A 26,795-nucleotide genomic window follows, 5' to 3' on the forward strand; every position below is an offset into this window, starting at 1 on the left:
GAAACTCACGCTTCTCTGCATGTCCTGTTTTCTCTGGCAACCCTGCTCCCTGCCAACATGGTGCTTTTGGGATAGTTATCTTCCCTTCTCAGCTTTGGTTTCTATATCTGGAAAACGTGGAAGTGGGAGGTAGAATAAATGATTTTTAAGTTGCTGCGCCTTTCTGAGAGTCCTTCACAGGTTACTTGAACCCATTCTCTCGACAAGCGCCACCCCAACTCCAGTCTGTGTGCCTCCGTTTCCCATCTCAGTCCTTAGGAACACATTTTCTTTTTCTTTTGTTGTTCTTTTCTTCTTTTTCCTTTTTCTTTTTCTTTTTTTTTTTTTAATGAGATGGGAGTCTTGCTCTGTCACCCAGGCTGGAGTGCAGTGACATGATCTCGGTTCAGGGCAACCTGTGCTTCCCAAGTGATTCTCCTGTCTCAGCCTCCCGAGTAGCTGGGATTACAGGTGCCTGCCACCATGCCTGGCTAATTTTTGTATTTTCAGTACTTGCCATATTGGCCACGCTGGTCTTGAACTCCTGACCTAAGTGATCAACCAGCCTCGGCCTCCCAAAGTGCTAGGATTACAGGTATAAGCCACCACGCTCAGACTGGTCTTATCTGAGTTTTAGCAGTCGTGGTGTCAACCTGATCAACTGCCCTGAAATTTCCAGTGTTCTTCCTCTCCCTCTTTCTTCCTAATGATGCCTTGTATGTACTGCACATGAAGCACTGTCCAAGTGCCTTACGCTGTACTTGCTAAGAACCTATTGTTTGCAAGGCCCTGAAATACAAGGTGAAGGCATTAGAAAAGGTCCCGGCCCCTAGTCCTGGCGTCAACAATCATATGCATGTGCATTCCAATTTTGGGGGGAGTACGGAACAATTATAATCAAAACGCCACTAACATTTTTTACAAGGGCGGGCACAGTGGCTCATGCCCATAATCCCAGCACTTTGGGAAGCTCTGGTGGGCAGATTGGCTGAGGTCAGGAGTTTGAGACCAGCCCAACATGGTGAAACCCAATCTCTACTAAAAATACAAAAATTAGCCAGATATGGTGGCGCATGCCTGTCATCCCAGCTGCTTGGGAGGCTGAGGCTGGAGAACCGCTTGAACCTGGGAGGAGAAGGTTGCAGTGAGCCAAAATTGTGCCACTGTACTCCAACCTGGGTAACACAGTGAGACTCTGTCGCAAAAAAACAAAACAAAACAAAACATTTTTTACAATTTTAAAAGCCAGTCTTGCTCTGTCTCTGAGCTAGAATGCAGTGGCATGATCACAGCTCACTGTAACCTTGAACTCCTGGGCTCAAGCGATCCTCCTGCCTCAGCCTCCCAAGTAGTTAGGACTACAGGTGTGTACCACCACCATGCCCAGTTAAATATATAAATATAAATATATATATAAATCGAAAGGATACTATGTCATGACATGTGAAAATGATATGGAGTTCAAATGTCAGCATCCATAAACAGAATTTTGGTTTTTTTTGAAATGGAGTCTCACTCTGTTGCCCAGGCTAAAGTACAATGGCACGGTCTTGGCTCACTGCAACCTCTGTCTCCCAGGTTCAAGCAATTCTCCTGCCTCAGCCTCCCGAGAAGCTAGGATTACAGTGGCCCACCACCACACCCAGCTACTTTTTGTACTTTTAGTAGAGACAGGGTTTCACCATGTTGGCCAGGCTGGTCTCAAACTCCTGGCCTCGTGATCCACCCACTTTGGCCTCCCGAACTGCTAGGATTGGAGGAAAACCATGCCTGTTTGCTTAGTATTACCTGTGGCCACTTCTGCACTCCAAGGGCAGAGGTGAGTATTTGCAGGAGAGATGGTAGGGCCCCCAATGTAAAAATATCTACTGTCCTGTCCTTTGCGAAAAAGTAGCTCATGATAATACTAGCAAATACCTATAGAGTGCTGCTGTGTGCCCGGCGCCGTGCTAAGCGCTTTCTAGTATGGGCTCGTGTCATGCCTCAGCACCTCTGGGGCAGGGGCGCTACTGTTAGTTACGATCCTGGTGTTACAGACAAGGACAGGCACCGAGAGAGTAGGTTCCTTGCTTACCAATTCACAGCTGGTAAGTCGTCAGAAGCAGGATTTGAGCCTGGGCACTTCCTGATACAGAGTCTAATTTTCTTTTTCTTTTCTGGAGACAGGGTCTCTTTCTGTCACCCAGGCTGGAGTGTAATGGTGCGATCTCGGCTCACTGCAACCTCCACCTCCAAGGCTCAAGCGATTCTCCTGCCTCAGCCTCCAGAGTAGCTGGGATGACAGGTGCCCACCACCACACCCAGCTAATTTTTGTATTTTTAATAGAGACAGGGTTTCACCATGTTAGCCAGGTTGGTCTCGAACACCTGGCCTAAAGTGATCCACCCACCTTGGCATCCCAAAGTGCTGGGATTACAGGCGTGAGCCACTGTACCCAGGCCAGAGTCTGATATTTTTTTTTTTTTAATTAAAAAGAAAATCCTGTACCACAAAGTTGAAGGAAGTCAGAAAATACATGTTTTGTTTGTTTTCGTTCTGGTTGTTTCCTGACAGCTACTTTGTCCTTTTGGAACAGTAAGTAGCAATTTGTTTCCCGTGAATTTTTTCCTCTCGTGTTTTGTAGACAGCGGCTGTGGCGATACCCCAGGGCTACTGGTAACTTCAAAACGTGGTTAACTTGCCTACTGGGTACCCTAATAGCACAAGGGAAAGTGTCAATGTCATCATCATCATTCTACAAAGGAAACTGAGGCCCTGAGAGGATGAGCTTCCTGCCTAAGGCCAAGTGAAGGCGATCCTCTTGAAGACTTTTCCCGTTAGATCAGCCAACAAGAGGCAAAAGGAGACAGGATTGGAGGAGGAGGAGACGGGGTAGAAGGGGAGGGGAAAAAAGAGGGGAAGAGGGAGAAAGGAAGGGGGAGAGCAGGAGGAGGAGGGAGCGGGGGGGGGAGAGGGGAGAGGAAAGCAGGGGGAGGGAGGATGACGGAGCAGAAACGGAAGAAAAGGGAGGCGCAGGAGAGAGGAAGACGAGGAAGAGGGGGTGGGAGGGAGACGAGGAGGGGCTGCAGGAAGAGGAGGGGTGCTGCATGGTCAGAAGGCGGGGGGTGCAGGAGGAGAGGAGTGCAGGGAGCGGGAGGAGGCGATGCGGGGGCAGGGGGTGGGGAGGAAGGCTTGTAAGCGTCCACACCGGGAATGGAATCGTGGGTGATGAAGACAGGACACGGTCGAGACCTTTCTCGTGCCTCTCCGACACCAACCTGGTTCTCCGGCAGCTTCAAATTGCCCTAACCCCGGGGTCACAGTTGACCCATTCTAGCCTCTTGAATGCTAAGTGCTGAGGAGGAAGGGTGGGAGGGGGAAGAAGGAGGAAGGATCGGTGACGCCATTCGAATCCCATCTTCCTCCACCCACGCACCTGCCAGAGATAGACGAAACAGACCACGATCCAGACGAGAGGCAGCCACAGGCCATTGAGGTAGAGGACGCTCTCGGTCACCCGCTGCACGTCCACGGACACCAGGTTGACGACGTCACCCACTGCACTGGCCTTTCTGGAGCCGCTGGACAGAGCCAGGACCTGCAGGGAGGGCAGAGGGAAAGAAGCAGAGGGCTTGAGGCTGGGGCACAAGGGTGCCCCAGGTGGCTTATCCACCCACTGAGCCTCACTGTGTTCATCTGCGCAGTGAGTAAAGTCTCTTAGGCCAATCTCTTGAGAATCCAGAGATGATTAAAAAAAAAAAATTCTCCAAGATCCCTAAAGCACAGGGGGTGTAATAATAAATAACATGCATGAAAACACCAGATTAACACAGGTAACAGTGGTCATCTGCCCACTGCTCACCATGTCCCACGCGCTGTGCTAAACGAACAGTCTCATCATGTCCCAGGGAGCTCATGGCCGTGAATAGCATCCAGCAGGCACTACCACATTCTTTCCATCTAAAATGCCAGGCCAGGTCCGGTGGCCCCTGCCTTTAATCTCGCCACTATGGGAGGCCGAGTGGGGGGTACTGCTTGATCCTAGGAATTTGAGACCAGCCTGGACAACATAGCAAGACCCAATCTCTACAAAAACAGTTTTAAAAATTAGCCAGGGGGCTGGGCATGGTGGATCACACCTGTAATCCCAGCACTTTGGGAGGCCGAAGTAGACAGATCACCTGAGGTCAGGAGTTCGAGACCAGCCTGGCCCATATGGTAAAACATTGTCTCTGCCAAAAATACAAAAATTAGCCAGGCATGGTGATGAACATCTATAATCCCAGCTACTTGGGAGGCTGAGACAGGAGACTCACTTCAACACAGGAGGTGGAGGTTGCAGTGAGCCAAGATCAAGCCACTGCACTTCAGCCTGGGTGACAAAAGCAAAACTCCATCTCAAAAGAAAAAAAAAAAATTGGCCAGGCACAGTTGCGGTGTGCCTGTGGTCCCAGCTACCGGGGAGGCTGAGGTGGGAGGATCACTTGAGTTCAGGAGGCTGACGCTGCAGTGAGCTGGGTTGGTGCCGCTGCACTGTAGCCTGGGGAACAGAGGAAGATCCTGGCTTTAAAAAAAACGCCATGGGCAAAACGCTGTCTAACGTTCTCTCACCAAGGAAGATATTTCCAATTACATTAAGACGTTTAAGAGACATCTCCATTTTGGAAATATTAGAGTGAAGAAAAAAAATTTTAGACTAGAATCAATGAAAGGCACAATTACTAACCCCATTCTCCAGCTAAGGAAACGGAGGCACAGAGAAGTTCAGCACCTCTCCCAAAGTCACAGGCCTTGCAAGTTCCTTCACCCTTGAAGCAATCCAGGGTGATGCAGGCACACAAGGGTGAGACCTTTCACGTGCTTCTCTGACAGCAACCTGCTTCTCTGTCAGCCTCTTATCTGCCCTAACCCTGGGGTCACAGTGGACCCCTTCCAGCCTGTTGGATGCTAAGTCCCACATGTAGTCCTGTCTCTGTGACTATGTGAGGGAGTGAAGGAGTGATCCAGCAATGACTGAGCATAGAAATTATCCACATAGCAAATCTCCGGAGAGGGCCCACTGTTGGTCTCACACTGAGCTGAGAGCTGAAAACACAGCTGTGAACAGCAGAAATGAGGCTTGCTCTCCCGGGGCTGGAGTTTGAGGTGGGAAACAAGGCCTTATAACAAAGATTTATATAACTGGCCTGGCATGGTGGCTTATGCCTGTAATCCCAGCACTTTGGGAGGCCGAGGCGGGTGGATGGCTTGAGGCCAGGGGTTGGAGACCAGCCTGCCAATATGGTAAAAAAACTCTGTCTCTAGTAAAAATACAAAAATTAGATGGGCACGGTGGTGGGGGCCTGTATTCCCAGCTACTCCAGAGGCTGAGGCAAGACAATCGCTTGAACCTGGGAGGTGGAGATTGCAGTGAGCTGAGATCTCCACTGCACTCCAGCCTGGGTGGCAGAGTAAGACTCTGTCTCAAAAAGTAAGAAAACCTAGGCAATACCATTCAGGACGTAGGCATAGGCAAAGACTTCATGACTAAAACACCAAAAGCAAGAGCAACAAAAGCCAAAATTGACAAATGCAATCTAATTAAACTAAAGAGCTTCTACATAGCAAAAGAAACCATCATCAGAGTCAACAGGCAGCCTACACTTTGGTTGTAGAAATGGGAAAAATTTTTTGCACTTTATTCATCTGACTGAAGGCTAATATCCAGAATCTACACAGAACTTAAATTTACAAGAAAAAAAAAAACCCATCAAAGAGTGAGTGAAGGATATGACCAGATACTTCTCAAAAGAGACATTTATGCAGCCAGCAGACATGAAAAAATGCTCATCATCACCGGTCATTAGAGAAATGCAAATTAAAACCACAATGAGATACCACTCGTGCCAGTTAGAATGGTATTCATTAAAAAGTCAGGAAACAACAGATGCTGGAGAGCATGTGGAGAAATAGGAAAGATTTTATATTGTTGGTGGGAGGGTAAATTAGTTCAACCATTGTGGAAGACAGAGTGGTGATTCCTCAAGGATTTAGAACTAGAAATATCATTTGACCGAGTAAGCCCATTACTGGGTATACACTCAAATTATTATAAATCACTCTACTAAAGACACATGTGCACATGTTTATTGTGACTGGGAACCAATACAAATGCCCATCAATAAGAGACTAAAGAAAATGTGGCACATATATACCATGGAATACTATGCAGCCATAAAAAAGGATGAGTCCATGTCCTTTGCAGGGACATGGAAGAAGCTGGAAACCATCCTTCTCAGCAAACTGACACAAGAACAGAAAACCAAATACCACACCTTCTCACTCATAGGCGGGAGATGAACAATTAGAACACATGTACACAGGGAGGGGAGCATCACATACTGAGGCCTGTGGGGGTGGAGAATAGGGGAAGGGATAGCATGAGGAGGAATATTTAATGTAGATGATGGGTAGATGGGTGCAGCAAACCACCATGGCACGTGTATACCTGTGTAACAAACCTGCACGTTCTGCACATGTACCCCAGATCTTAAAGTGTATATATATAAAATGACAAAACAAACGATTTATATAACTCATGCTTTAACGGCAGTTATGATGAGTACCCTAAAAAAGCAGCCCAGGCTGGGCGTGGTATCTCACACTTGTAATCCCAGTACTTTGGGAGGCTGAGGTGGGTGGATCACCTGAGGTCAGGAGTTTGAAACCAGCCTGATCCAATGGTGAAACCCTGTCTCTACTAAAAACACAAAATTATCTGGGCATGGTGGTGCATGCCTGTAATCCCAGCTACTCAGGAGGCTGAGGCAGAAGAATCGCTTGAACCTGGTGGGCAGAGGTTGCAGAAAGCCAAGATCGCATCATAGCACTCCAGCCTGGGCTATAAGCATTAAACTCTGTCTTTTTTTTTTTTTTTTTTTTAAAAAAAAAAAAAGGCAGCACAGAGGTTAGAGAGGAGAGGAGGGGTCTGACCTCATCAGGAGATCAAAGAAGGCCTCCTGCAGGTAGGAGTGAGATCAATGCCCATCAGGCGGCTTTCCTCTCAGGCTCAAGGAAACGCGTGGACTCCGGAAACAGGATGGGGCACGCCCGGCTGTGGCATGCTCAGGAGGACACGAGGCTGGGACGAAGCGCTCTGGTAGGACAGCATCAAGAGCTGCCCTCCTGGCCACTCGGGATTTGTCCCCTTGGCCCTCTCCTCCCCAGGTGACAGCTCAGGTGTCGCAGAACGAGACTTACATGGAACGGGACCTGCCCTGGCTCAGATGCTTCATGCCCGACAGGAGCCAACAGCTCCTGCGGCAGCAGTCTAGGGACTCAGTGTAACGAGAGCAGAGACAAGTCCAAAGCTATGGCCTCCCATCAGGTATGCAGTCAACGGACACAACTTCCAGCCCACGTGCAATCTGGAGTCTTTTTTTTTTTGAGATGGGGTCTCACTCTGTCACCCAGGCTGAAGAGCAGTGGTACAATCTCAGCTCACTGCAACCTCCCCATCCTGGGTTCAAATGATTCTCAGATTACAGGCACCTGCCACCATGCCTGGCTAATTTTTGTAGTTTTAGTAGAGATGGGGTTTCATCATGTTGGCCAGGCTGGTCTTGAACTCCTGACCTCAAGTGATCTTCCCTTGTGAAAATGACCCCTAGGCTGGGTGCAGTGGCTTATGCCTGTAATGTCAGCCTCCCAAAGTGCTGAGATTACAGACTTGAGCCACTGCACCCAGCCTAGGGGTCATTTTCACCACAAGCAGTATTGTCTGGGAACACAGCTGACTGGTCACCTTATCAGAAGGCCACCCTACCCTCAAGAGGGAATGACTGTCAGTTAAAATTAGGCACAAACGTTAAAATTAGGAGTAGTAGACATGGTGTCTAGGCAGTGAAAACAAAGACCCCGAGGTGGGTGGGTTCCCAGAGTGTGTGAGGAACAGAAAGGAGGCCTGTGTGGCTGGAGGAGAATGAGCATGGGAAGAGGCATGGGTGAGAGGTGATGAGGTCAGAAAAGTCCCAGGAGCAGATCTCACAAGGCCTTACAGAAATAATTAAGGAGGTGAGGCAGATCACTCGAAGCCAGGAGTTCCAGACCAGCCTGGGCAACATGGCAAAACCTTGTCTCTACTAAAAATACAAAAATTAGCTGGGCATGGTGAAGTGTGACTGTAGTCCCAGCTACTCTGGAGGCTGAGGCAGGAGAATCACTTGAACTCGGGAGGTGGAGGTTGCAGTGAGCCGAGATGGCACCACTGCACTCCAGCCTGGGCAGCAGAGCAAGACTGTCTCAAAAAAATGAATACATATAAATAAAAAGCAGTAACAAAGGAAGTGAGAATGTACTGTGAGTGACTTTAATAAGTAAGGACTGAACGCCTTCTCAGCTGCCGATAGCGTTACTACCAACCAGCTCAGCGATGCTGCTTTTCCCGGGGCTCACCTTTCTGTACACCAGCCCAGTGATGGCTGACCGCAGCCTCATCTGCAGCACCTTGAGCCGGTACATGTTCTGCTGTTCAAAGAGCGTTTGCAAGCAGGCCGAGAGGAACATCAGCACCGCAAGGAGGTAGCCCTTCCAGGCTGGAGGCTTGGGATCACCAATAAACTCCAGGAAAAGGCTTGCAGGGGAAGGAGGGACAAGGTACAGCTGGTGAGAGGAGGTACCCATGTGTGTTGCCTTTGCTCAAACCAGGCCAGGTGTGGAGGATCAGTCGGTGTGGCTTTTTCACAATCATGATCTTGGATATTTTCCCCCACTGTCCATGCTTCTCTTCAATCTGACTGTAGCTCCTCAAGATCAAGAGGTGGAGTTTTTGTCCCCCACTTGTTATGGGCTAAATTGTGTCCTCACAAAATGTGTATGTTGAAGCCCCAACCCCCAGTACCTCTGAATGTGACTGTATTTGGAAATAGGGCCTTTAAAGAGGCAATAAAGTTAAAATGAGGTCATTAGGCTGGGCCCTCATCCAATCTGGAGTCCTGATAAGAGGAGAAAATGTAGACACACGGAGAGACACCAGGGCTCACACAGAGGAAAGACCATGTGAAGACACAAGGAGGAGGTGGCCGACTGCACACCAAGGACGGAGGCCTCAGATGGAACCAACTTGCAGATACCTGATCTGGAACTCCCAGCCTCCACAATCAGGAGAAAATACATTTCTGTTGTTCAAGTTAGTCTGTGATGCTCCGTTATGGCAGCTGAGCAAACATCACTTGAATCCGGGCTGGCCACAAAACCAGCTTTGACCAGCAGAGTAGAGTGGAGGTAAAGCTAGGCTGGCTCTGAGCCTCAAGAGAAAATGTGGCTTTTGGCCCGTTTCTTAGAACCCTACCAAGCAGCCACATAAACAAGTCTGAGCTAGCTTTTTGGAGGATGGGAACCCACGTGGAACAGACACTGCCACCCCAGCTTCAGACACACAACTGCAGGCACATGAGAAAAAAACACCCAAGGAAAGAAAAACTGCCCAGCCGAGCCCAGCCCATGTTACTGACCCACATTACCATGAACTAAATAAATGAATGGTTGCAATTTTAAGCCACTTGCTTTTAGGGCATTTTACAGCAAAAGCTAATTGATGCAGTCAGGTAAGAGCTTGCTTATTTGCCCTTCTGGGGGACAGTCACTTTCTCATTAATCATTTCCCTTCCTTAGTATCCTTCTCACCCACCCTCCAGTGTCCCGAGCACCAGATCTATAGGCAGAGGCAGGAGAGCTGGAGCCCCTTGGCTCTGGAAGGATGCCATTAAGAGACCACCAGCCTTAGCAGGGCACCTGAAGTCTGAACTCACCTCAGCAGCTTGGGGACAGTGAACCTGAAGACATCACTGATGACGAGGCTGAGGGTCCCCAGGAGGAAGGTAGAATGGAACACTTGCCAGATGGCCCTCAGCAGTGGACCCCGCTGGCTCCCTTCTTGCTGTAGGAAGGGCTCAGTCTCTGGAGCTTCCATGCCACCACCTCCTTTCCTTTCACACACCGTTGCCTTGGGGTACCTTAAGGAAGGTGAGAGGTTGGTGCTGGGTCCCATTTTATACTCTCAGGCACCTGTGTCAGGACCAGGTATTAAAGGCTTGTTTTCTCAGCAATGCACGTGGGTGGGTGTGGAGCCAGCCTGGCTCCCTCACCTGTTCCTCCTTATCACCCTGAGTACCCACTTAAGAGGCAGTCACTGGAGTTGTGGGGGCAGGGCAAGAAGGCAGCCGTGAGGCCTCTTAGATGGCCATGGGAAAGCGCACATGTGGAGCACCTACTACATGCCAGGCACTCAGTCATCATAAGACCCCTGGCAAGCCAGGTGTGGTTCCCATGTCACAGATGAGAAAACAGAGGCTCAGAGAAGTGAACTTGTCCAAGGGCACACAGCTGAGAAGTCAAAGAACTGGGATTTGATTCCAGCTGTCTGCCTCCATGGTCCACGCACTTTTTACTTTTCCTTTCTTTTTTTTGAGAAGTCTTGCTCTGTCGCCCAGGCGGGAGTGCAGTGCTGGGATCTTGGCTCACTGCAACCTCTGCCTCCTGGTTTCAAGTGATTCTCCCACCTCAGCCACCCGAGTAGCTGGGATTACAGGCAAAGGCCACCATACCCAGCTATTTTTATATGTTTAGGAGACGGGGTTTCACCATGTTGGCCAGGCTGGTTTTGAAATCCTGACCTCAGGTGATCCGCTTGCCTCAGCCTTCCAAAGTTCTGGGATTACAGGCATGAGACACTGCGCCTGGCCTCCCATGTACTTTTCAATCTATTGTGTTGTCAACCTGGAGAAAGAACAGCACCCCCCGACCCCAACACACACACAACCAGCCAGCCCGTAGGTGGTTTTGAACTGGTGGAGAATCACAGCTGATGTGCATGGGGCCTGGTGCTCTGGCTCTGGGTGAAAGCACAGACAGAAGCTCAGGCTGCCTCAAACTCCTAAGATCCCCAGCCTTTGGCCATAACCAGGGTCCAAAGAGAAGAGCTAAAGTGAGGAATGGAGAGGAAGAGATAGGAGAGGAGAAAGGACCCATCAGGGGCAGGTCAGAAGCCACGGACCGTAAGGGAGATGCTGGGGCGATGCAGCTGCTGCTAGCTGGTTGCTGGTCTTGGGTGAGCGGACTGCTCCCCTTTCTGTGTGTGAGAGGATGGGTGTCATCCCCCCATGAGTCCCCTGTGGCTCTGACAATCTATAAGGTTATCAATAATTTTGTTGTTGTTGTTTTGAGATAGAGTTTCACTCTTGTCACCCAGGCTGGGGATCTTATGAGTTTGAGGCAGCCCCTGAGCTTCTGTCTGCTGTCACCTAGGCTGGAGTGCAGTGGCACGATCTCGGCTCATTGCAACCTCCGCCTCCCAGGTTCAAGCGATTCTTCTGCCTCAGCCTCTCAGAGTAGCTAGGACTACAGGTGCAACCACCATGCCCAGCTAATTTTTGTATTTTTAGTAGAGACGAGATTTCACTATGTTGGCTAGGATGGTGTTATACTCCTGACCTCAGGTGATCCACCTGCCTCAGCCTCCCAAAGTGCTGGGATTATGGGTGTGAGCCCCATTACAGATCTGTGACCAGGGGCCACAGGCTGGGATCAGCTCTTCACACAAAGTTGCTCACTGACTTCGCTGGAGCCCCTTGCCATGTGGGTACTATATTAGGCTCTCCATTTTACAGGAGGGGAAGGAAGCTGAGGTTCTGAGAGGTGGTGACAGTGGCTCAAGGTCACACAGCAAGGGCAGAGCAGGGATTAGAGGCTAGATCTTGACTTATGGTTCCTAGAGTGTTTTTTTGTGCACTAAGGACTCCCAACCCCACCATAATTAAAAAAAGAAGCATAAGAAAAATCCCCTTGTGAGCTCAGGTGGCAAGACCCTTCCAGGCCATGATCTTCGCCCCTCATTGCTGGCCTGATCTGGTGTTTGGTTTGGCATCTATGGAGGGTTGTGGCTCAGCTCTGTTACTAAGTGGGCATGGCCTGCTGCTCACAGGTAGTTTGGCATTTGGGTCTCAAAGCCAAGAAGATGCCCAAGATGTCCATGCAGACAGCATCCCTGACCTCCCTTCCTGTCTGAACCCACCATTTCGTTCATTGTCTACACAGCCTTGCCCATGGTGCCAACCCTCTCTTTGTCTTGTTAGAACCCCAGGTGGGTAGACTTGGCCTGAGTTTTCTACCAAGATGTCCCTAGTATAGAGACCAGCTCCTGCACACAGCAGGAGCTCAATAAACACTTGTCAAATAAATGGGAAAAGCAGACTGAGTGATATGTGTAAAAGGGCCTAACAAGAGTGCCCAGCACATACTGTTATAAACATTTACAGAAGAAAGGAGCTTGGCTGGGTGGACAGAACTTGGCTTTGGAGCCAGGAGACTATGGTTCCAATGCCTGCTCTGTCTTCTCTGAGCCTTAATGTTTCCATCTGTAAAATGGAATCAGGGAAGAGCTGACTGGGAAGTTTTCTTTCTGGCTGGAGGTTTTGCTCAGTTCTGTTCTAGCTGTTTTCCCAGAGAGTCAGCGTGTTCAGCCTGCAGGCTCCATAGCAGGCGTTTTCCTCTTCTGGAGGTCTCACCTCCCATCAAGGAAGAGGTCCAGATTGCTATCTGATGTCTGGTCTCTGGACTGAAGGCCATTTAGTGCAAGACTCACAAATGACCATGGGGCAAGGCAGGAGGTATGCATGAGTGACATGGGCAAGGTGTGACTTGGGGAATACAAAAGGGAGTGGTGGAGGCCGGGTATGGCGGCTCACACCTCTGATCCTAGCACTTTGGGAGACCAAGGCAGGCGGATCACCTGAGGTCAGGAGTTTGAGAGCAGCCTGATAGCCTGAGCAACATGGAGAAACCCCGCCTCTAAGAAAGAATACAGAAATTAGCTGAACCTGTAGGTGCTTGTGGTCCCAGCTACTTGGGAGGCTTAGGCAGGAGAATCATTTGAACCCGGGAGGTGGAGCTTGCAATGAGGCAAGATGGTGCCACTGCACTCCAGCTGGGGTGACAGAAGCAGAGAGAAGGAGGGAGGGAAGGAAGGAAGAAGGAGGGAGGAAAGGAAAAAGAAAAGAAAGAGAAGGCAGGAAGGAAAGAAGGAATGAAGGCAGGAAGCGGGGAAAGAGCGGAAGAGCGAGAGAGGTGGGGACGGACCGCGGCGAGGGGAAGTCTGCACACCTTGCCTAACGCCGCAGGCTCCACCCGAATCCCATCTCCTGCTGCCTCGTGAAGATGTGGCCTAGTGTTGCCAGATCTACTTGGAGAGAGACCAGAACTCCAGATTTTTATTTATTTGTATTTGTATTGTGTTTATTTTTGAGACGGAGCCTCACTCTGTCAGTCAGGCTGGAGTACGGTAGCCTGATCTCAGCTCACTGCAACCTCCACCTCGCGGGTCCAAGAAATTCTCCTGCTTCAGCCTTTCCAGTAGCTGGGATTACAAGCACTCACCACCACTCCCAGCTAATTTTTGTATTTTTAGTAGATACGAGGTTTTCCCATGTTGGCCAGCCTGGTCTCAAACTCCTGACCTGGTGTGATTTGCCCACCTTGGCCTCCCAAAGTGCTGAGATTTCAGGCATAAGCCACTGCACCCAGCCTTGATTACCAGATTTGTATGTGATCTCTAAATTTTTAAATACTAACAACTTATTAAAAAACAAAACAACATAAACAACCACAAAGCCCGCTGTGCGCCAAACATACCTTGTGAAGCTGACCTGACCAGCAGGTGGCTGTTGCATGACCTCTCAGGAGGACGTCCTCTCCCTTCCCCCAGTGGTTGCAAAATATTTCAGACAGAAAACCGAAGTTCTCTCTGGGTGCAGCCAGTCGGCTCCGAAGCTGACGGGGCCTGGTCTTTGCATAACCCCGTCATTCTCCTTTCTTTCTGTCAATTGCTTACGGGAAGATTCTCCAGCTGCTCTGGAGAATGTTGCTACCTTTTAATTCAAGTGTCAGGTGACCTGTAATTTTCATGTTGGCTGTGGATGCCAGGAGTTGGCAGGAGTTGGCAGAGGCTTGTTCGAGAGCCCCTGTGGACTGAATTCTGCCACTTCTGTAAAGTCATTTAAAAGTAGAGGGTGAATCAGGCACAGTGGCTCATGCCTGTAATCCCAGAACTTTGAGAGGCTGAGGCAGGCAGATCGCCTGAGGTCAGGAGTTCAAGATCAGCCTGGCCAACATGGCAAAACCCTGTCTCTACTAAAAAAAAATACAAAAATTAGCTGGTCATAGTGGTGCATGCCTGTGGTACCAGTCACACAGAAGGGTGAAGCAGGAGAATCACTTGAACCCAGGAGGCAGAGGTTGCAGTGAGCTGAGATCACACCACTGCACTCTAGCCTGGGTGACAGAGCGAGACTCTGTCTCAAAAACAAAACAAACAAACAACGACAACAAAAGTGGAGGGGGGTCCAGCAAGCTATGCCTGGGGTGAGAGAGAACTGATGTGTTCACTCACGCTACTTATTCTGTTTGGAAAAACACATGCCCTTCCTGTGTGGGAACAGCTCCTACCCTCTTCTGTGGCTCTGAAGGGACCACCAGTCATGGAACCAGGTTCCTGAGCATGAGATTGGCTCCTGACAGGCACACGACTTGAGCCAGGTCAATCAGAGGCCTTCCTTGGGATCCTCTATACGGCTGTTAGGAGAGATGCCCTCTCATTCTGCTGAGGTTTGCTGAACGTTCCCGGGAAGGGATAGGCCTATCGAGAGACCAACACATAGACAACAGCTGGGCTGGGAGACGAAGCGAGACAACCCTGACATCAAGTGAGTCCCCTGATCCAGCAGTACCTGAGGCTAGATCCTCTCAGCTATGTGAGCCTATAGTATCTGTCGCTTTCCTCTCTCTCCTAATGTGTGGGGTTCAGCCATCTGCAACAACTACCACAAAATCCCAGAGTGTACAGGGGAACCGTGGTCCTCTTCCTGTAGAGCTAACTTACTTTTGTTCTGTCTCCTGAAACACCAAGGTCCTGCGAGGTTAAGCAATGTGTCCAGGTCATCACTATTTGATGGCCAGGCAGCAGGTAACCCAATTTTTATCTAATCCTATGTTTCAGGCTAATTTCTCTAGACCAGACCTTCTCAGATGAGGCTCCCCAGGCTCTAAGGGCTGCAGAGAAGTTTCCAGAGAAGCCACTGAGGATAGTAGTGGACACACTGGATAACTCCAAAGATCTTCACACCCTCTGGATGACTAACAATGCTTGAGCACTTCCTATTTTCAAGAAATTTGCAAATTCTCTTCCAAAAATCAACTTTTTTTCATCCTCATAAGCAATGACCTGGGGCTGATGACATCCCCATTGAACAGATGAAAAAATTGAGTTCCAGGAAAGGCATGCTCAGGTTATACAGTGAGTGAGCAGCTGCCTGCATATGTGTCACCTCCCAACCCTCCACCCAGGTCTTAAAATGCCTCTCCTGTTTCCTGACTGTCTTCTGCTGTGAGTTTCCCATTTGTAGGAACCTGTGAGGCATTCTGGCAGGAACCATATCTTGAGCCTGATCAGTTACTACTTAGTGGGATCAGCTGGAAGGCAAGATTGGGGCGGAGGGCGGTGGCGGGGGGGGGGGTGGTGGTGGTGGTGGTGGGAGGGGTGGGGTTGGCAGTGCAGCTGAGAGTAGTGTCGGGGGCTAGACTGGAGGTCAAAGGATGAGATTTTCTGACGGAGCATCAGGTGAGTTCTTGATCTCCACACACTTACCTCCGGGTTGCACTGCAGATCTTTATCCACTCCTTTTCAAGCCGGGCAACAAGTTCTTCTGAGGAGTTTTCACGCCCAAGCGACCAGAGATCTTTTGGTCTCAGTGGCTTCCTGTAGCCTTTCCAGACCAGCCTGTAAAAGAGGGCATCAGGACAAGCTCCTTCTGCCATTCACCCCTGCAGGATCCTGGCCAGGCCAGCAGCTGTGTGACCCTGAATAAGTCACTTTATCTCTCTGTACTCTACTGGCCCTTGGGTAAAATGAAAGCAATTCACTAACCTCACCTAACATTTGTGGGGCACTTCTCGGTTCACAGAGATGGTCCCATTCATTAATTCTTATGTGAGCGCATAGGGTGGTTTTTTGTTTTGTTTCATTTTTGAGATAGAGTCTTGCTCTGTTGCCGGGCTGGAGTGCAGTGGTGTGATATTGGCTCACTTCAACCTCTACCTCCCGGGTTCAAACGATTCTCCCACTTCAGCCTCCCGAGTAGATGGAATTACAGGCACCCACCACCACATCCAGCTAACTTTTGTATTTTTTGTAGAAACTGGGTTCACTATGTTGGCCAGGCTGGTCTTGAACTCCTGGCCTCAGGTGATCCACCCATCTCAGCCTCCCAAAGTGCTGGGATTATAAGCATAAGCCACCACACCCAGCCTGTAAATTGATAGTTTATAATTGCATAAATGTATATTATTACAGATGTGTTTTACAAATGGAGAAGGAAATAGAAATAGAGAGATTAAGTAACTAAAGTAAGGGACATCCCTCGGCAAGGGAAACAGACATTTCCCTGGGAGTCATAAGTCCAGCATCCAAAACTATCATTGTAGAAGAAACCTGAATTCCTTCCTCAGCTTTATTTTACTATTATTGTTATTTTTGAGACAGAGTCTTGCTCTGTTGCCCAGGCTGGAGGGCAGTATTGCAATCTGGGCTCACTGCAACCTCTATCTCCCTGGTTTGAGCGATTCTCATGCCTCAGCCTCCCGAGTAGTTGAAATTACAGGCACCTACCATCATGCCTGGCTAATTTTTGTGCTTTTAGTAGAGATGGCATATTGCCATGTTGGCCAGGATGATCTCAACCTACTGGCCTCAAGCAGTCCTCCTATCTCAGCCTCCCAAAGTGCTGGGACTACAGGTGTAGGCCACCACACCCAGCTAATTTTTGTGTTTATAGTAGAGACAGGATTTTGCCATGTTGGTTAGGCTGATCTTGAAATCGTGGCTTCAAGGGATCCATCTGCACTGGCCTTCCAAAGCGCTGGGATTATGGGTGGAAGCCACCGGGCCTGGTCTCAGGGTTTTTTTTTTTTTTAGACAGACTTTCGCTCTTGTTACCCAGGCTGGAGTGCAATGGTGTGATCTCAGCTCACTGCAACCTCCGCCTCCGGTCTCAGGTATTTTTAATCTTTCTGTTGACACCAGCCAGAATGTCTTGCCTGGTTCTGGTCTCTGACTCTTCTCTAAGCCTCACCAAATTCCCTTTTCTATTTTTTTTTTTTTTTTAATTTTTTGAGATAGAGTCTCACTCTATTGCACAGGCTGGAGTGCATTGGTGTGATCTTGGCTCACTGCAGCCTCTGCCTCCCAGGTTCAAGTGATTCCCCTGCCTCAGCCTCCTGAGTGGCTGGGATTATAGGCACCCACCACCACACCATGCTAATTTTTATATTTTTAGTAGAGACAGGATTTCACCATGTTGATTAGGCTGGTCTCGAACTTCTGACCTCAGGTGATCCACCTGCCTCAGCCTCCCAAGGTGCTGGGATTACAAGCATGAGCCACTGTGCCCGGCCACCAAATTCCCTTTTCTAATGCAGAGCCAAACTTGAGGAAGCAACTGTTCTGACAGAAATTATTAACATTGCTTGATTTTCCCTGGAATTATTTTTGGAATTCTCCTATATGGTAAGTGATACTATAGATTTTTCCTATTTTGGCAGTTACAGAAACTTTCTTTTTAGAAACAGTTTATTAGAGTAAAAAAAAAAGTGATTCAATTTAATTATTGCCCCAGTAGATAAAGCATGAAGAGTGGTGCATAAATGCTTAAGTTTGGGAAGCAGGGGCTGGACCCCCCAGTAGCACTGTTTAGAAAACGTTTCTACCAATTCCACACATCCAAAGCCTGGTATTTTTCATTTATTTAATAACCACTTAGGCCGGGTGCAGTGGTTCATGCCTATAATCCCCAGCACTTTGGGAGGTCATGCCATTGTACTGCAGCCTGGGCAACAAGAGTGAAACTATGTCTGAAAAAAGAAGAATAGGCCAGGGGTGGTGGCTCATGCTGTAATTCCAGCACTTTGGGAGGCCAAGGTGATGGACCACTTGAGGTCAGGAGTTCAAGACCAGCCTGACCAATATGGAGAAACCCTGTCTCTACTAAAAATACCAAACCAGCCAGGCACGGTGGTATATGCCTGTAATCCCAGGTACTTGGGAGGCTAAGGCAGAATAGGAGAATTGCTTGAACCTGGGAGGTGGAGGTTGCAGTGAGCCAAGATTGCATTATTGCACTCCAGCCTGGGCAGTAAGAATGAAACTCCATCTCAAAATAAATAAATAAATAAAAATTTAAAAACAATAACCACTTATACTGATTATGTGCCAGGCCCCCTTTTTTTTTTTTACACAGTCTCGCTCTTGTCACCAGGCTGGAGTGCAGTGGCGCGATCTCGGCTCACTACAACCACTGACTTCTGGGTTCAAGTGATTCTCCTGCCTTGGCCTCCTGAGTAGCTTGGACTGTAGGTCCCTGCCACCATGCCCAGCTAGTTTTTGTATTTTTAGTAGAGATGGGGTTTCACCATGTTGACCAGCATGGTCTTGATCTCTTGACCTTGTGATCCTCCCACCTCGGCCTCCCAAAGTGCTGGGATTACGGGCATGAGCCACCGTGCCTCTTCCAAGCCCTGTTCTAAGTGCTTTATAGAATTTATCCTATTTAATCTTCACAACTCTACGAGGTAAGTGCTATTATTAATCCCATTTTGAAGGAATGGAGACTAAGGCACAGAGAGGTTAAGTAACTTGCCCAGAGCTACACAGCTAGAAGTGGTAGGGCCAGGATTGAACTCCACGTGTCCTGTGCTTCTGAGGACTGGATGCAGTGTGGTCAGGAGGGGGCACATCCTCAAGTGCCTGCTGAGCTGGCCACGGAGAGGCAGCTGGTTCCTCCATCTGCCTGGAGCCTCCGGGAAGTAGACACTTCCTCCTTTATCTCCTTGCCCCTGGTGCTTAGCACATAGTAGGTGCTTATTAAATACTGGTGGAATGACTGAAGCCAAGTAGTGGAGACAATTCTATTACTATTAAGCACCTGCTGTGTGCCAGCGCTAAGCACTTTGTGACTCATGATGGTTGAGTCATCCCCATTTTACAGAGGGGAATACTGAGACTCTGGGGCGTGTGACATGGCCTGCTGAGAGGCAGAGGCAGGATTTGAATCCAGATCTCACTCCAGTGACTGAGTGGGAACAAGATGTAGACAGTGGACCCTGAACACGAAGAAGAAGAAAGCGCCAAGGCTGGGATAGAGAAAGCCTGGCTGGCCTTTGTGAGCATGGGGGGAGCCTCATAGGGGAAGAGCCATGGGTGGAAATCAGTGCAACAGACGCAGGTAGGTGAGGCACCCCCCAACCCTTCCCTGTGACTTTACTTACCCAGAAACCCACCAGAACATGGCTTTGGAGGGGAAGGATGCCCCCGCCTCTGGACAGGGATTCTGCAACAGACAAAAGTGGAGAAGAGGGAAGCCTTGGTCTCACATCCCGTGGTGAGTGTGTGGGAAGGGCAGGAAGATTTTTTTTTTTTTTTTTTTTTTTTGAGACAGGATTTTGCTCTGTCACCCAGGCTGGAGTACAGTGGTGTGATCTTGGCTCATTGCTACCTCTACCTCCCAGGTTCAAGTGATTCTCCTGTCTCAGCCTTCCAAAGAGCTGGGATTACAAGTGTGCACCACCACACCTGGCTAATTTTTCTGTATTTTTAGTAGAGACAAGGTCTCACCATGTTGGCCAAGCTAGTCTCAAATTCCTGACCTCACGTCATCTGCCCACCTCGGCCTCCCAAAGTGCTGGGATTACAGGTGTGAGCCACCTCACCCAGCCCTGACTGTGTATTTGGTACTGAAAGTACACATTGGGGTGCCCTGTCTCCTTCCCAGGGGTGCACACCAATGAGCTTGGTGCTTCCCAGCAGGCAGGGCGAAAAGGGACTGGGCCACAGCACTGACAATGTCTCCAAGGTAAGAAGTCACCATGGCTCAGAAGAACAACTGTGATTACACTGAAACCAAAACCTTGCTTTGCTTCTCAAAGCAGGGACCCTGCATAAGGAAGACAGTGAGGTTCTTGACAACATCCCTCAGCAAATGCTGTGGTGAGACCTGTGCTGCGATTTTGTCAGCTGCTCCAGGGAGATTACACCAGCCTGTACTCTTTACCAGTAAGGCATGACGGTGTCCATTTCACCGTGTCTTTGCCATCATAGCTTATCAGTTGTTAAATTTTGTTGACACTCAGATGAAGAAAGATTCCCATGATAGTTTTAACTATATTTCTTAAGCATTCAAGCAAACTTTTTTTTTTTTTTGAGACAGGGTCTCGCTCTATCTCAAAAAAAGTTACCCAGGCTGGAGTGCAGTGGTGCGATCATAGCTCATTGCAGCCTTTACCTCTGGGACTCAAGCAATCCTCCTGCCTCAGCCTCCACACAGCTGCTCTATGGGACTCCACAGAGCTACTCTGTAGTGGGACTACAGGCGTGCGCCACTAAACTTGGTTATTTTTTAAAAAACGTTTTGTAGAGATGGGGCCTCACTACATTGCCTAGTCTGATTTAGAACGCGTGGGCTCAAGCAAACCTCTTTCCTCGGCCTCCCAAAGCATTGAGATTATAGGCATGCTCCACTGGACCTGGGTCATCTGAACATCTGTTTATATGATGTCAGATCAGTCTCTTCCTCAAAATAATTATTTCTTGATTTCACAGATTGCTTCAGTCTTAACCTGTTGTAAAACTCCCATGAACTTCTCCTACAGAGCAATTACCCCAGGGGTAATTTTCTTTCTTCTTCTTCTTCTTTTTTTTTTAGAGATGAAGTTTTGCTCTTTGTCGCCCAGGCTGGAGTGCAGTGGTGCAATCTCAGCTCACTGCGACCTCCACCTCCAGGGTTCAAGTGATTCTCCTGCCTTAGCCTTCCAAGTAGCTGGGATTACAGGCAGGTGCCACTATGCCTGGCTAACTTTTGTAATTTTAGTAAAGACAGGGTTTTACCATGTTGGCCAGGCTGGTCTCGAACTCTCGACCTCAGGTGATCCATGTGCCTTGGCTTCCCAAAGTGTTGGGATTACAGGCATGAGCCACTGTGCCCAGCCAATTTTCAACATATTTGTTTAATTATGTGAGTAATCTCTAGTTCCCCTACTTGACCACTAGCTACATGAGAACAGGAACTCGATCTGCTTGTTCACCACAGATCCTTAAGCCCTTGCTGGGGCATAGTGGGGGTGAGCAATCTATGACCAAATCTGGCCCACTGCCTGTTGCTGCAAATTAAGTTTTATTGCAAGACAGCCATGCAATTTGTTGACATACTCTGCTTTTATGTGCAGCGGCAGAGTTAAGGAGTTTCCACAGAGATCACTATACGGCTTACCAAATCTAAAATATTTTCTCTTGCCGCGAACACAAAACGTCTGCCAACTGTGGCACTGACTAGAAATGCAATTTCACATTTTGCTGAATGGTGAAATGAATAAAAAATTAAAGGCTCTGGGTCACATGGGGGAGACTGAGACCTCAACGTGGAAGAGGAATGAGGTTGGAACTTGGTGACTTACAGACTGCTGGGGGTCCTTAGGGAAGAAGGGTGGTTGATCCGCCAGGCAAGACAGCACAAACTGTGCCACCACTAGAGACAAGCACAGATAGGTGGACAGGTGGCGGATCGGGTCACTCTGGAAGCCCTGTGAGAGAGAAAGCAGAAGGTAAGTCATGGAGGCAGAGGAGGGTTCTCAGAGAAAAGGTTTCTAATGGCGGGGTCAGTGTCTATGCTGGGGACCAGGGCAAGAGGATTTGAAAGACAGAGCCCTGGCATTCCTAGGGGTCCTAACGTTCTTTTCTTTTTTGTGGTGGGGGGGTGGAGTCGCGCTCTGTCACCCAGGCTGGAGAGCAGTCAGTGGTGTGATCTTGGCTCACTGCAACCTCTGTCTCCTGGGTTCAAGCGATTCTCCTGCCTCAGCCTCCCTGGGTGGTTGGGATGACAGGTGCCCACCACCACGCCTGGCTAATTTCTGTGTGCTTGTAGTAGCTGCGCTTTTCTTGCTTCCTTTGACTCCTGGGGAAGCCAAGGCTCAGAGAGACCCCTTGTTTCAAGGACACACAGATGATCTGGTCCAAATGGCGATAAACCTGCTGCCACATCCCGATGACTTCTGCATCTGCTGCCCTGACATCTGCTCATAAACACTCGAATTTCATTTCTTTTTTTAATTTAAAAAAAATTTTATTTTTTAATTTTAGGTGTATTATATATGTGTATTTGTGTGTGTGTGTATATATATATATGTATATGTATATGTATATGTATATGTATATGTATATGTATATGTATATGTATATTTTGAGACAGAGTCTTGCTCTATCACCCAGGCTGGTTGTGGAGTGGCATGATCTCAGCTCACTGCAACCTCCGCCTCCTGGGTTCAAGCAATTCTCCTGCCTCAGCGTCCCGAGTAGCTGGGATTACAGGTACATGCCACAAAGTCTGGCTAATTTTTGTATTTTTCGTAGAGATGGGGTTTCACCATGTTGGCCAGGCTAGTCTCAAACTCCTGACCTCAGGGGATCCACCCGCCTCAGCCTCCCAAAGTGCTAGGATTACAGGTGTGAGCCACTGTGTTCAGCCCAGAGCCCTAGTTTCAAATAGCAATTTCTCTACTGGATTTTTTACTCTTCTAGGTTTTTTTGGTGTTATTATTATTTTTTTTTTTTTTGGCAGATAGGAGACCATTGGCTATTCCAGTGACAATATGGCCCATCTTCCCTAAACTGACACTGTCTTCCCCACCTTCTATGAGAAAGTTTGTTCTGCATTTGCCTGAGATGAGCTTGGGCTCTGCACGCCCCAGCTGTGTGGCCCTGAGGCCGTCATTCCCTTCTCCTAGCCTTAGTTTAAAATGGCCTGTTAGAATCCATCACTGGCTGCGCACATTGGCTCAAGCCTGTAATCCCAGCACTTTGGGAGGCTGAGGCAGAAAGATCACTTGAGCCCTGGAGTTTGAGACCAGCCTTAGGAACATAGTAAGACTTTATCTCTATTTAAAAAAAAGAAAAAAGAATCCATTACTGTGCCCTGTTGTGAGAATCCAATGGGACAGGTGTGTAAGTGCCTGCCACAGGACCTGGCACATGCTTGGAACCCCAGAGTGTAAATGGTTCCAGTATTATTGTTTCTATGCTGTGTCCCAAAAAGCTGACTTAGGTCAACTGTGGGAGCCCAGCCTTTCAGAAATTACTGAATAACCTGTGGAATTTCCCCTTAGTTACAAAGGTTACTCTTTTAAAAATGCTATCCTTGGTCAGGCGCTGTGGCTCACATCTGTAATCCCAGCACTTTGGGAGGGCAAAGTGGTGGATTACTTGATGTCAGGCATTCCAGACGAGCCTGGCCAACATGGTAAAACCCTGTCTGTACTAAAAATACAAAAATCAGCTGGGCGTGGTGGCACACACCTGTAATCCCAGCTACTTGGGAGGCTGAGGCACGAGAATCACCTGCACCGGGAGTTGGAGGTTGTCGTGAGTCAAGATCATGCCACTGTACTCCAGCCTGGGCGACAGAGCAAGCTTCTCAGAATAAATAAATAAAATAAACAAACAAACAAAAAATAAAAACTTTGTCCTTAAGGACAGGATGATGTTTCTCTACCTTCTTTAGGAGCAGGATGGAGTAGCCACTGGACTCCAGAAATGATCTGTAAGTCCAGACGTGCTGGCTCACACCTATAATCCCAGCACTTTAGGAGGCTGAGGTCAGAGAATTGCTCAAACCCAGGAGTTCAAGATCAGCCTGGGCAACAAAGAACGACCTTTTTTCCACAAAAATAAAATAATAAAGTGAAATATCTGCAACCTGCTGCAGCCTGGTCATTGGTGTCAAGATAGCCCCTCTCCCCGAAGCCTTGGCTATATACTGGTGGGGCCAGTGACCCTCAACAGGTGGGCGACACTCCCCGGGACATGTAATATCGGGAGACATTTTGGGTTACTGCAATTGGATGGTATGCTACTGGCATCTATGAGTGGAAGCCAGAGATGCTGTTTCACACCCTCCAGCAAACAGGACACCCAACAAACAGTCATCTGGCCACAGTGTTACTAAAACTGAGGTTGAGAAAAGTTGGTGTAGACTACCTGTTTTTCTCTTTACAGAGAAAATGACCCATCATGTCTCCTAATAAAGAAATGCTGCTTCCAGCTGGGCACATTGGCTCACGCCTGTAATCTCAGCACTTTGGGAGGCCGAGGCAGGTTGATCACCTGAGGTCAGGAGTTCAAGACCAGCCTGGCCAACATGGTGAAACCCCATTACTACTAAAAATACAAATATTATCTGGGTGTGGTGGCACACACCTGTAATCCCAGCTACATGGGAAGCTGAGGCAGGAGTGTCACTTGAACCTGGGAGGCAGAGGTTGCCGTGAACTAAGATCATGCCAGTGCACTCCAACCTGGGCGACAGTGTGAGCCTCTCAAAAAAAAAGCTGCTTCCCAGATTGGGCAACAGAAATAACAGAAATATGGGTGGGTGTGCAGAATGAGTGTGTAAACACAGATGCCTAGGAATGAGGGGAGGGTGAGAACATGAGATGAGGGAGGTGTGCATGTAGGGTAATGTGTGCACACAGGAGTGTCTCTGCCCAGGTTGTGTTTGTGCGTGCATGCATATGCTTGTGATGTATGAATTGGTGCATTAAGTGTGTGCCCCGGGTGCAAGTGGAGTGTGTGATGTGCGTGTGTAAGACAACAGGAAACCGTGTTGATGAGAAATGTATGGAATGACGGGTACTTACAGGTGTGGAAGTGGACTTTGTGTCTCTAGAGTGTAAGTGACTGGCCTGTGTGTGTCGCTCAGTTGAGAATAAGTCGTATGTGGAAACGGGAGGAGGAAGGATGAGACCCAGGGCCTGAGCCAGCCTTTTGGTTTCCAGGGTGGCCCATGCCCCCACTTACCCCTCCGGAGGCCTGCTGGATGGCGCGGGTAGCTGGCAAGACAAAGCAGAGAAGCCAGTACCCAAACAGCACTCCAGATGACTGGATTCCCTTCTTCCTCTCGGTGTGAATCAGGAACACGGCGAAGCTCTGGATGGGAAAGTCAGGACAGGCCCCTTGGGGGACGGTGGGGGGCAGGCGAGCCTCTTCTCCTCCCCTGGTTTTCCACCGCGGCAGGCAAAGCAGCAGCTGGGATCAAGCCCCGCTCCAGACGGAAGCCATCCTTACCATCGTGGTGAGCCACACCGTAGGGTGAATGAGGGATTCCGGGGCCTCGGGCTTTCCCTGCTGGATTTTCCACAGAGCGACAGCCACGCTGGAGGTACACAGGACCATGAGGGCGAACCCAAGCACCTGGAAAGACGGGCTTAGATAGGCTTGGGGGGCAATAAGAGAGGTCACAGAAAACGAGTGGGTGACCCCACGTTCATGTGGGAGCTGGTTCTGGGGGGCAATAAGAGAGGTCACAGAAAACAAGTGGGCGACCCCACGTTCATGTGGGAGCTGGTTCTGGGACATTCCAGCTGGGGCCCTGTCATGAACCAATATCACCAGCTAGCAATGTGCCAACGTAAACAATGTGTAAAGGGCATTGCAGGTCAGTCCTGATGTGTAATTGTCTTGTAAATAATGCACAGCAAGGCCTTGAGCCAACTGAGTGTTTTCCACCGTGCAGGGTGTGCTCCAGTCATGCACAGGCGAGACGACTGTGGGTGTGAAGAAACAGCAGATGAAATGTACTCACTGGGTAAAAAACTATCCTCTCTCCAGGTTATTTTCAATCCCTGCTATGAAATCAAGGAGAGATTTACTGGCCCAACCCATCTTTGTTGGGCCAGTAAGTCTCTATGGTCCCTAATATAGGTGGGTTTCTCTGCTGAATGAAATGAAGGAAAAGTGAGAGAATACCTACACACCAGAGGGACGGCCAGAGCTCAGGCGCATCGGAGGAACTGCTCAAAGAACCTCAGGTTAAAGCAGAGGCTGGCAAACTATCAATCACTGAAGTAAAATAAAAACCATATGTCATGACAGGTAAAAATTACATGAAATCCAACTTTCAGTGACTACAAAGGAAGGTTTATTGAAACACAGTTAGCTGGGCGCAGTGGCTCACACCTGTAATCCCAGCACTTTGGGAGGCTGAGGCAGGCAGATCACCTGAGGTCAGGAGTTGGAGACCAGCCTGGCCAACATGGTGAAACCCTGTCTCTACTAAAAATACAAAAAATAGTGAGGTGTGCTGCTGGACGCCTGTAATCCCAGCTACTTGGGAGGCTGAGGCAGAAGAATCGCTTGAACCCAGGAAGAGGAGGTTGCAGTGAGCCAAGATCCTGACATTGCATTCCAACCTGGGTGACAAGAGTGAAACTCCATCTCAAAAAAAAAAAAAGTAAGAAAGAAATACAGTTATGACTGTTGTCTACGGTTGTGCCTACTGCATTCAGGCTGCAGAGCTGAGTGTTTGGAAGGAAGCCTGCCTGGCTGACAAAGCCTCAAGTACTATGCGATGCGCGGCTCCTTAAGTTTGCCAACCCCTGGTTTGGTGGTGGGTGATGACGCAAAGATTAACACTATGGCAGAAGAAGGAATGAACTCTGAAGAACATTCTTTAGAGCCTACAAGAACAGAGGAGAAGGGGACGGATGAGCAGAAAGGCTCACACTTGCAATGCCAGTGCTTACGCAGCACACTGAAGTAAATACGTACCACTTAGGAAATTGTTCTATAACACAGCCAGTGGGGAAACAGAAAAATCAATGCATGACTTTTAAAAGGCTCATCCTAATGTGGTCCGAAAATTAACCTTGCGGATCCGAGTCTACACAGTACTTTTGGAAAATGCCAGGTTATGGTAGTTATCAACTGTCT

The 26,795-nt window shown here is 48.8% G+C and overlaps 1 protein-coding gene across 8 annotated transcripts in view; it reads right to left on the minus strand.

The window, feature by feature from the left end:
* Positions 1-26,795, minus strand: part of ABCC6 (ATP binding cassette subfamily C member 6) — a 115,546-nt gene that overhangs the window by 86,616 nt on the left and 2,135 nt on the right. For 7 of the 8 annotated variants that reach the window (XM_039478381.2, XM_074381609.1, XM_074381610.1 and 4 more), the window contains exons 3-10: positions 25,152-25,277; positions 24,885-25,013; positions 21,491-21,616; positions 19,310-19,371; positions 15,636-15,767; positions 9,748-9,951; positions 8,393-8,570; positions 3,396-3,557 (exon numbers count right to left, since the gene is read on the minus strand). In XM_039478381.2, the coding sequence (XP_039334315.2) occupies positions 3,396-3,557; positions 8,393-8,570; positions 9,748-9,951; positions 15,636-15,767; positions 19,310-19,371; positions 21,491-21,616; positions 24,885-25,013; positions 25,152-25,277 (1,119 nt within the window). Of the gene's footprint in view, positions 1-3,395; positions 3,558-8,392; positions 8,571-9,747; positions 9,952-13,624; positions 14,554-15,635; positions 15,768-19,309; positions 19,372-21,490; positions 21,617-24,884; positions 25,014-25,151; positions 25,278-26,795 lie in introns of those variants that run through there. The other variant, XM_074381611.1, reaches the window with a different exon arrangement.

Source organism: Saimiri boliviensis, chromosome 12, assembly GCF_048565385.1.
Source record: "Saimiri boliviensis isolate mSaiBol1 chromosome 12, mSaiBol1.pri, whole genome shotgun sequence".
Taxonomy (NCBI): domain Eukaryota; kingdom Metazoa; phylum Chordata; class Mammalia; order Primates; family Cebidae; genus Saimiri; species Saimiri boliviensis.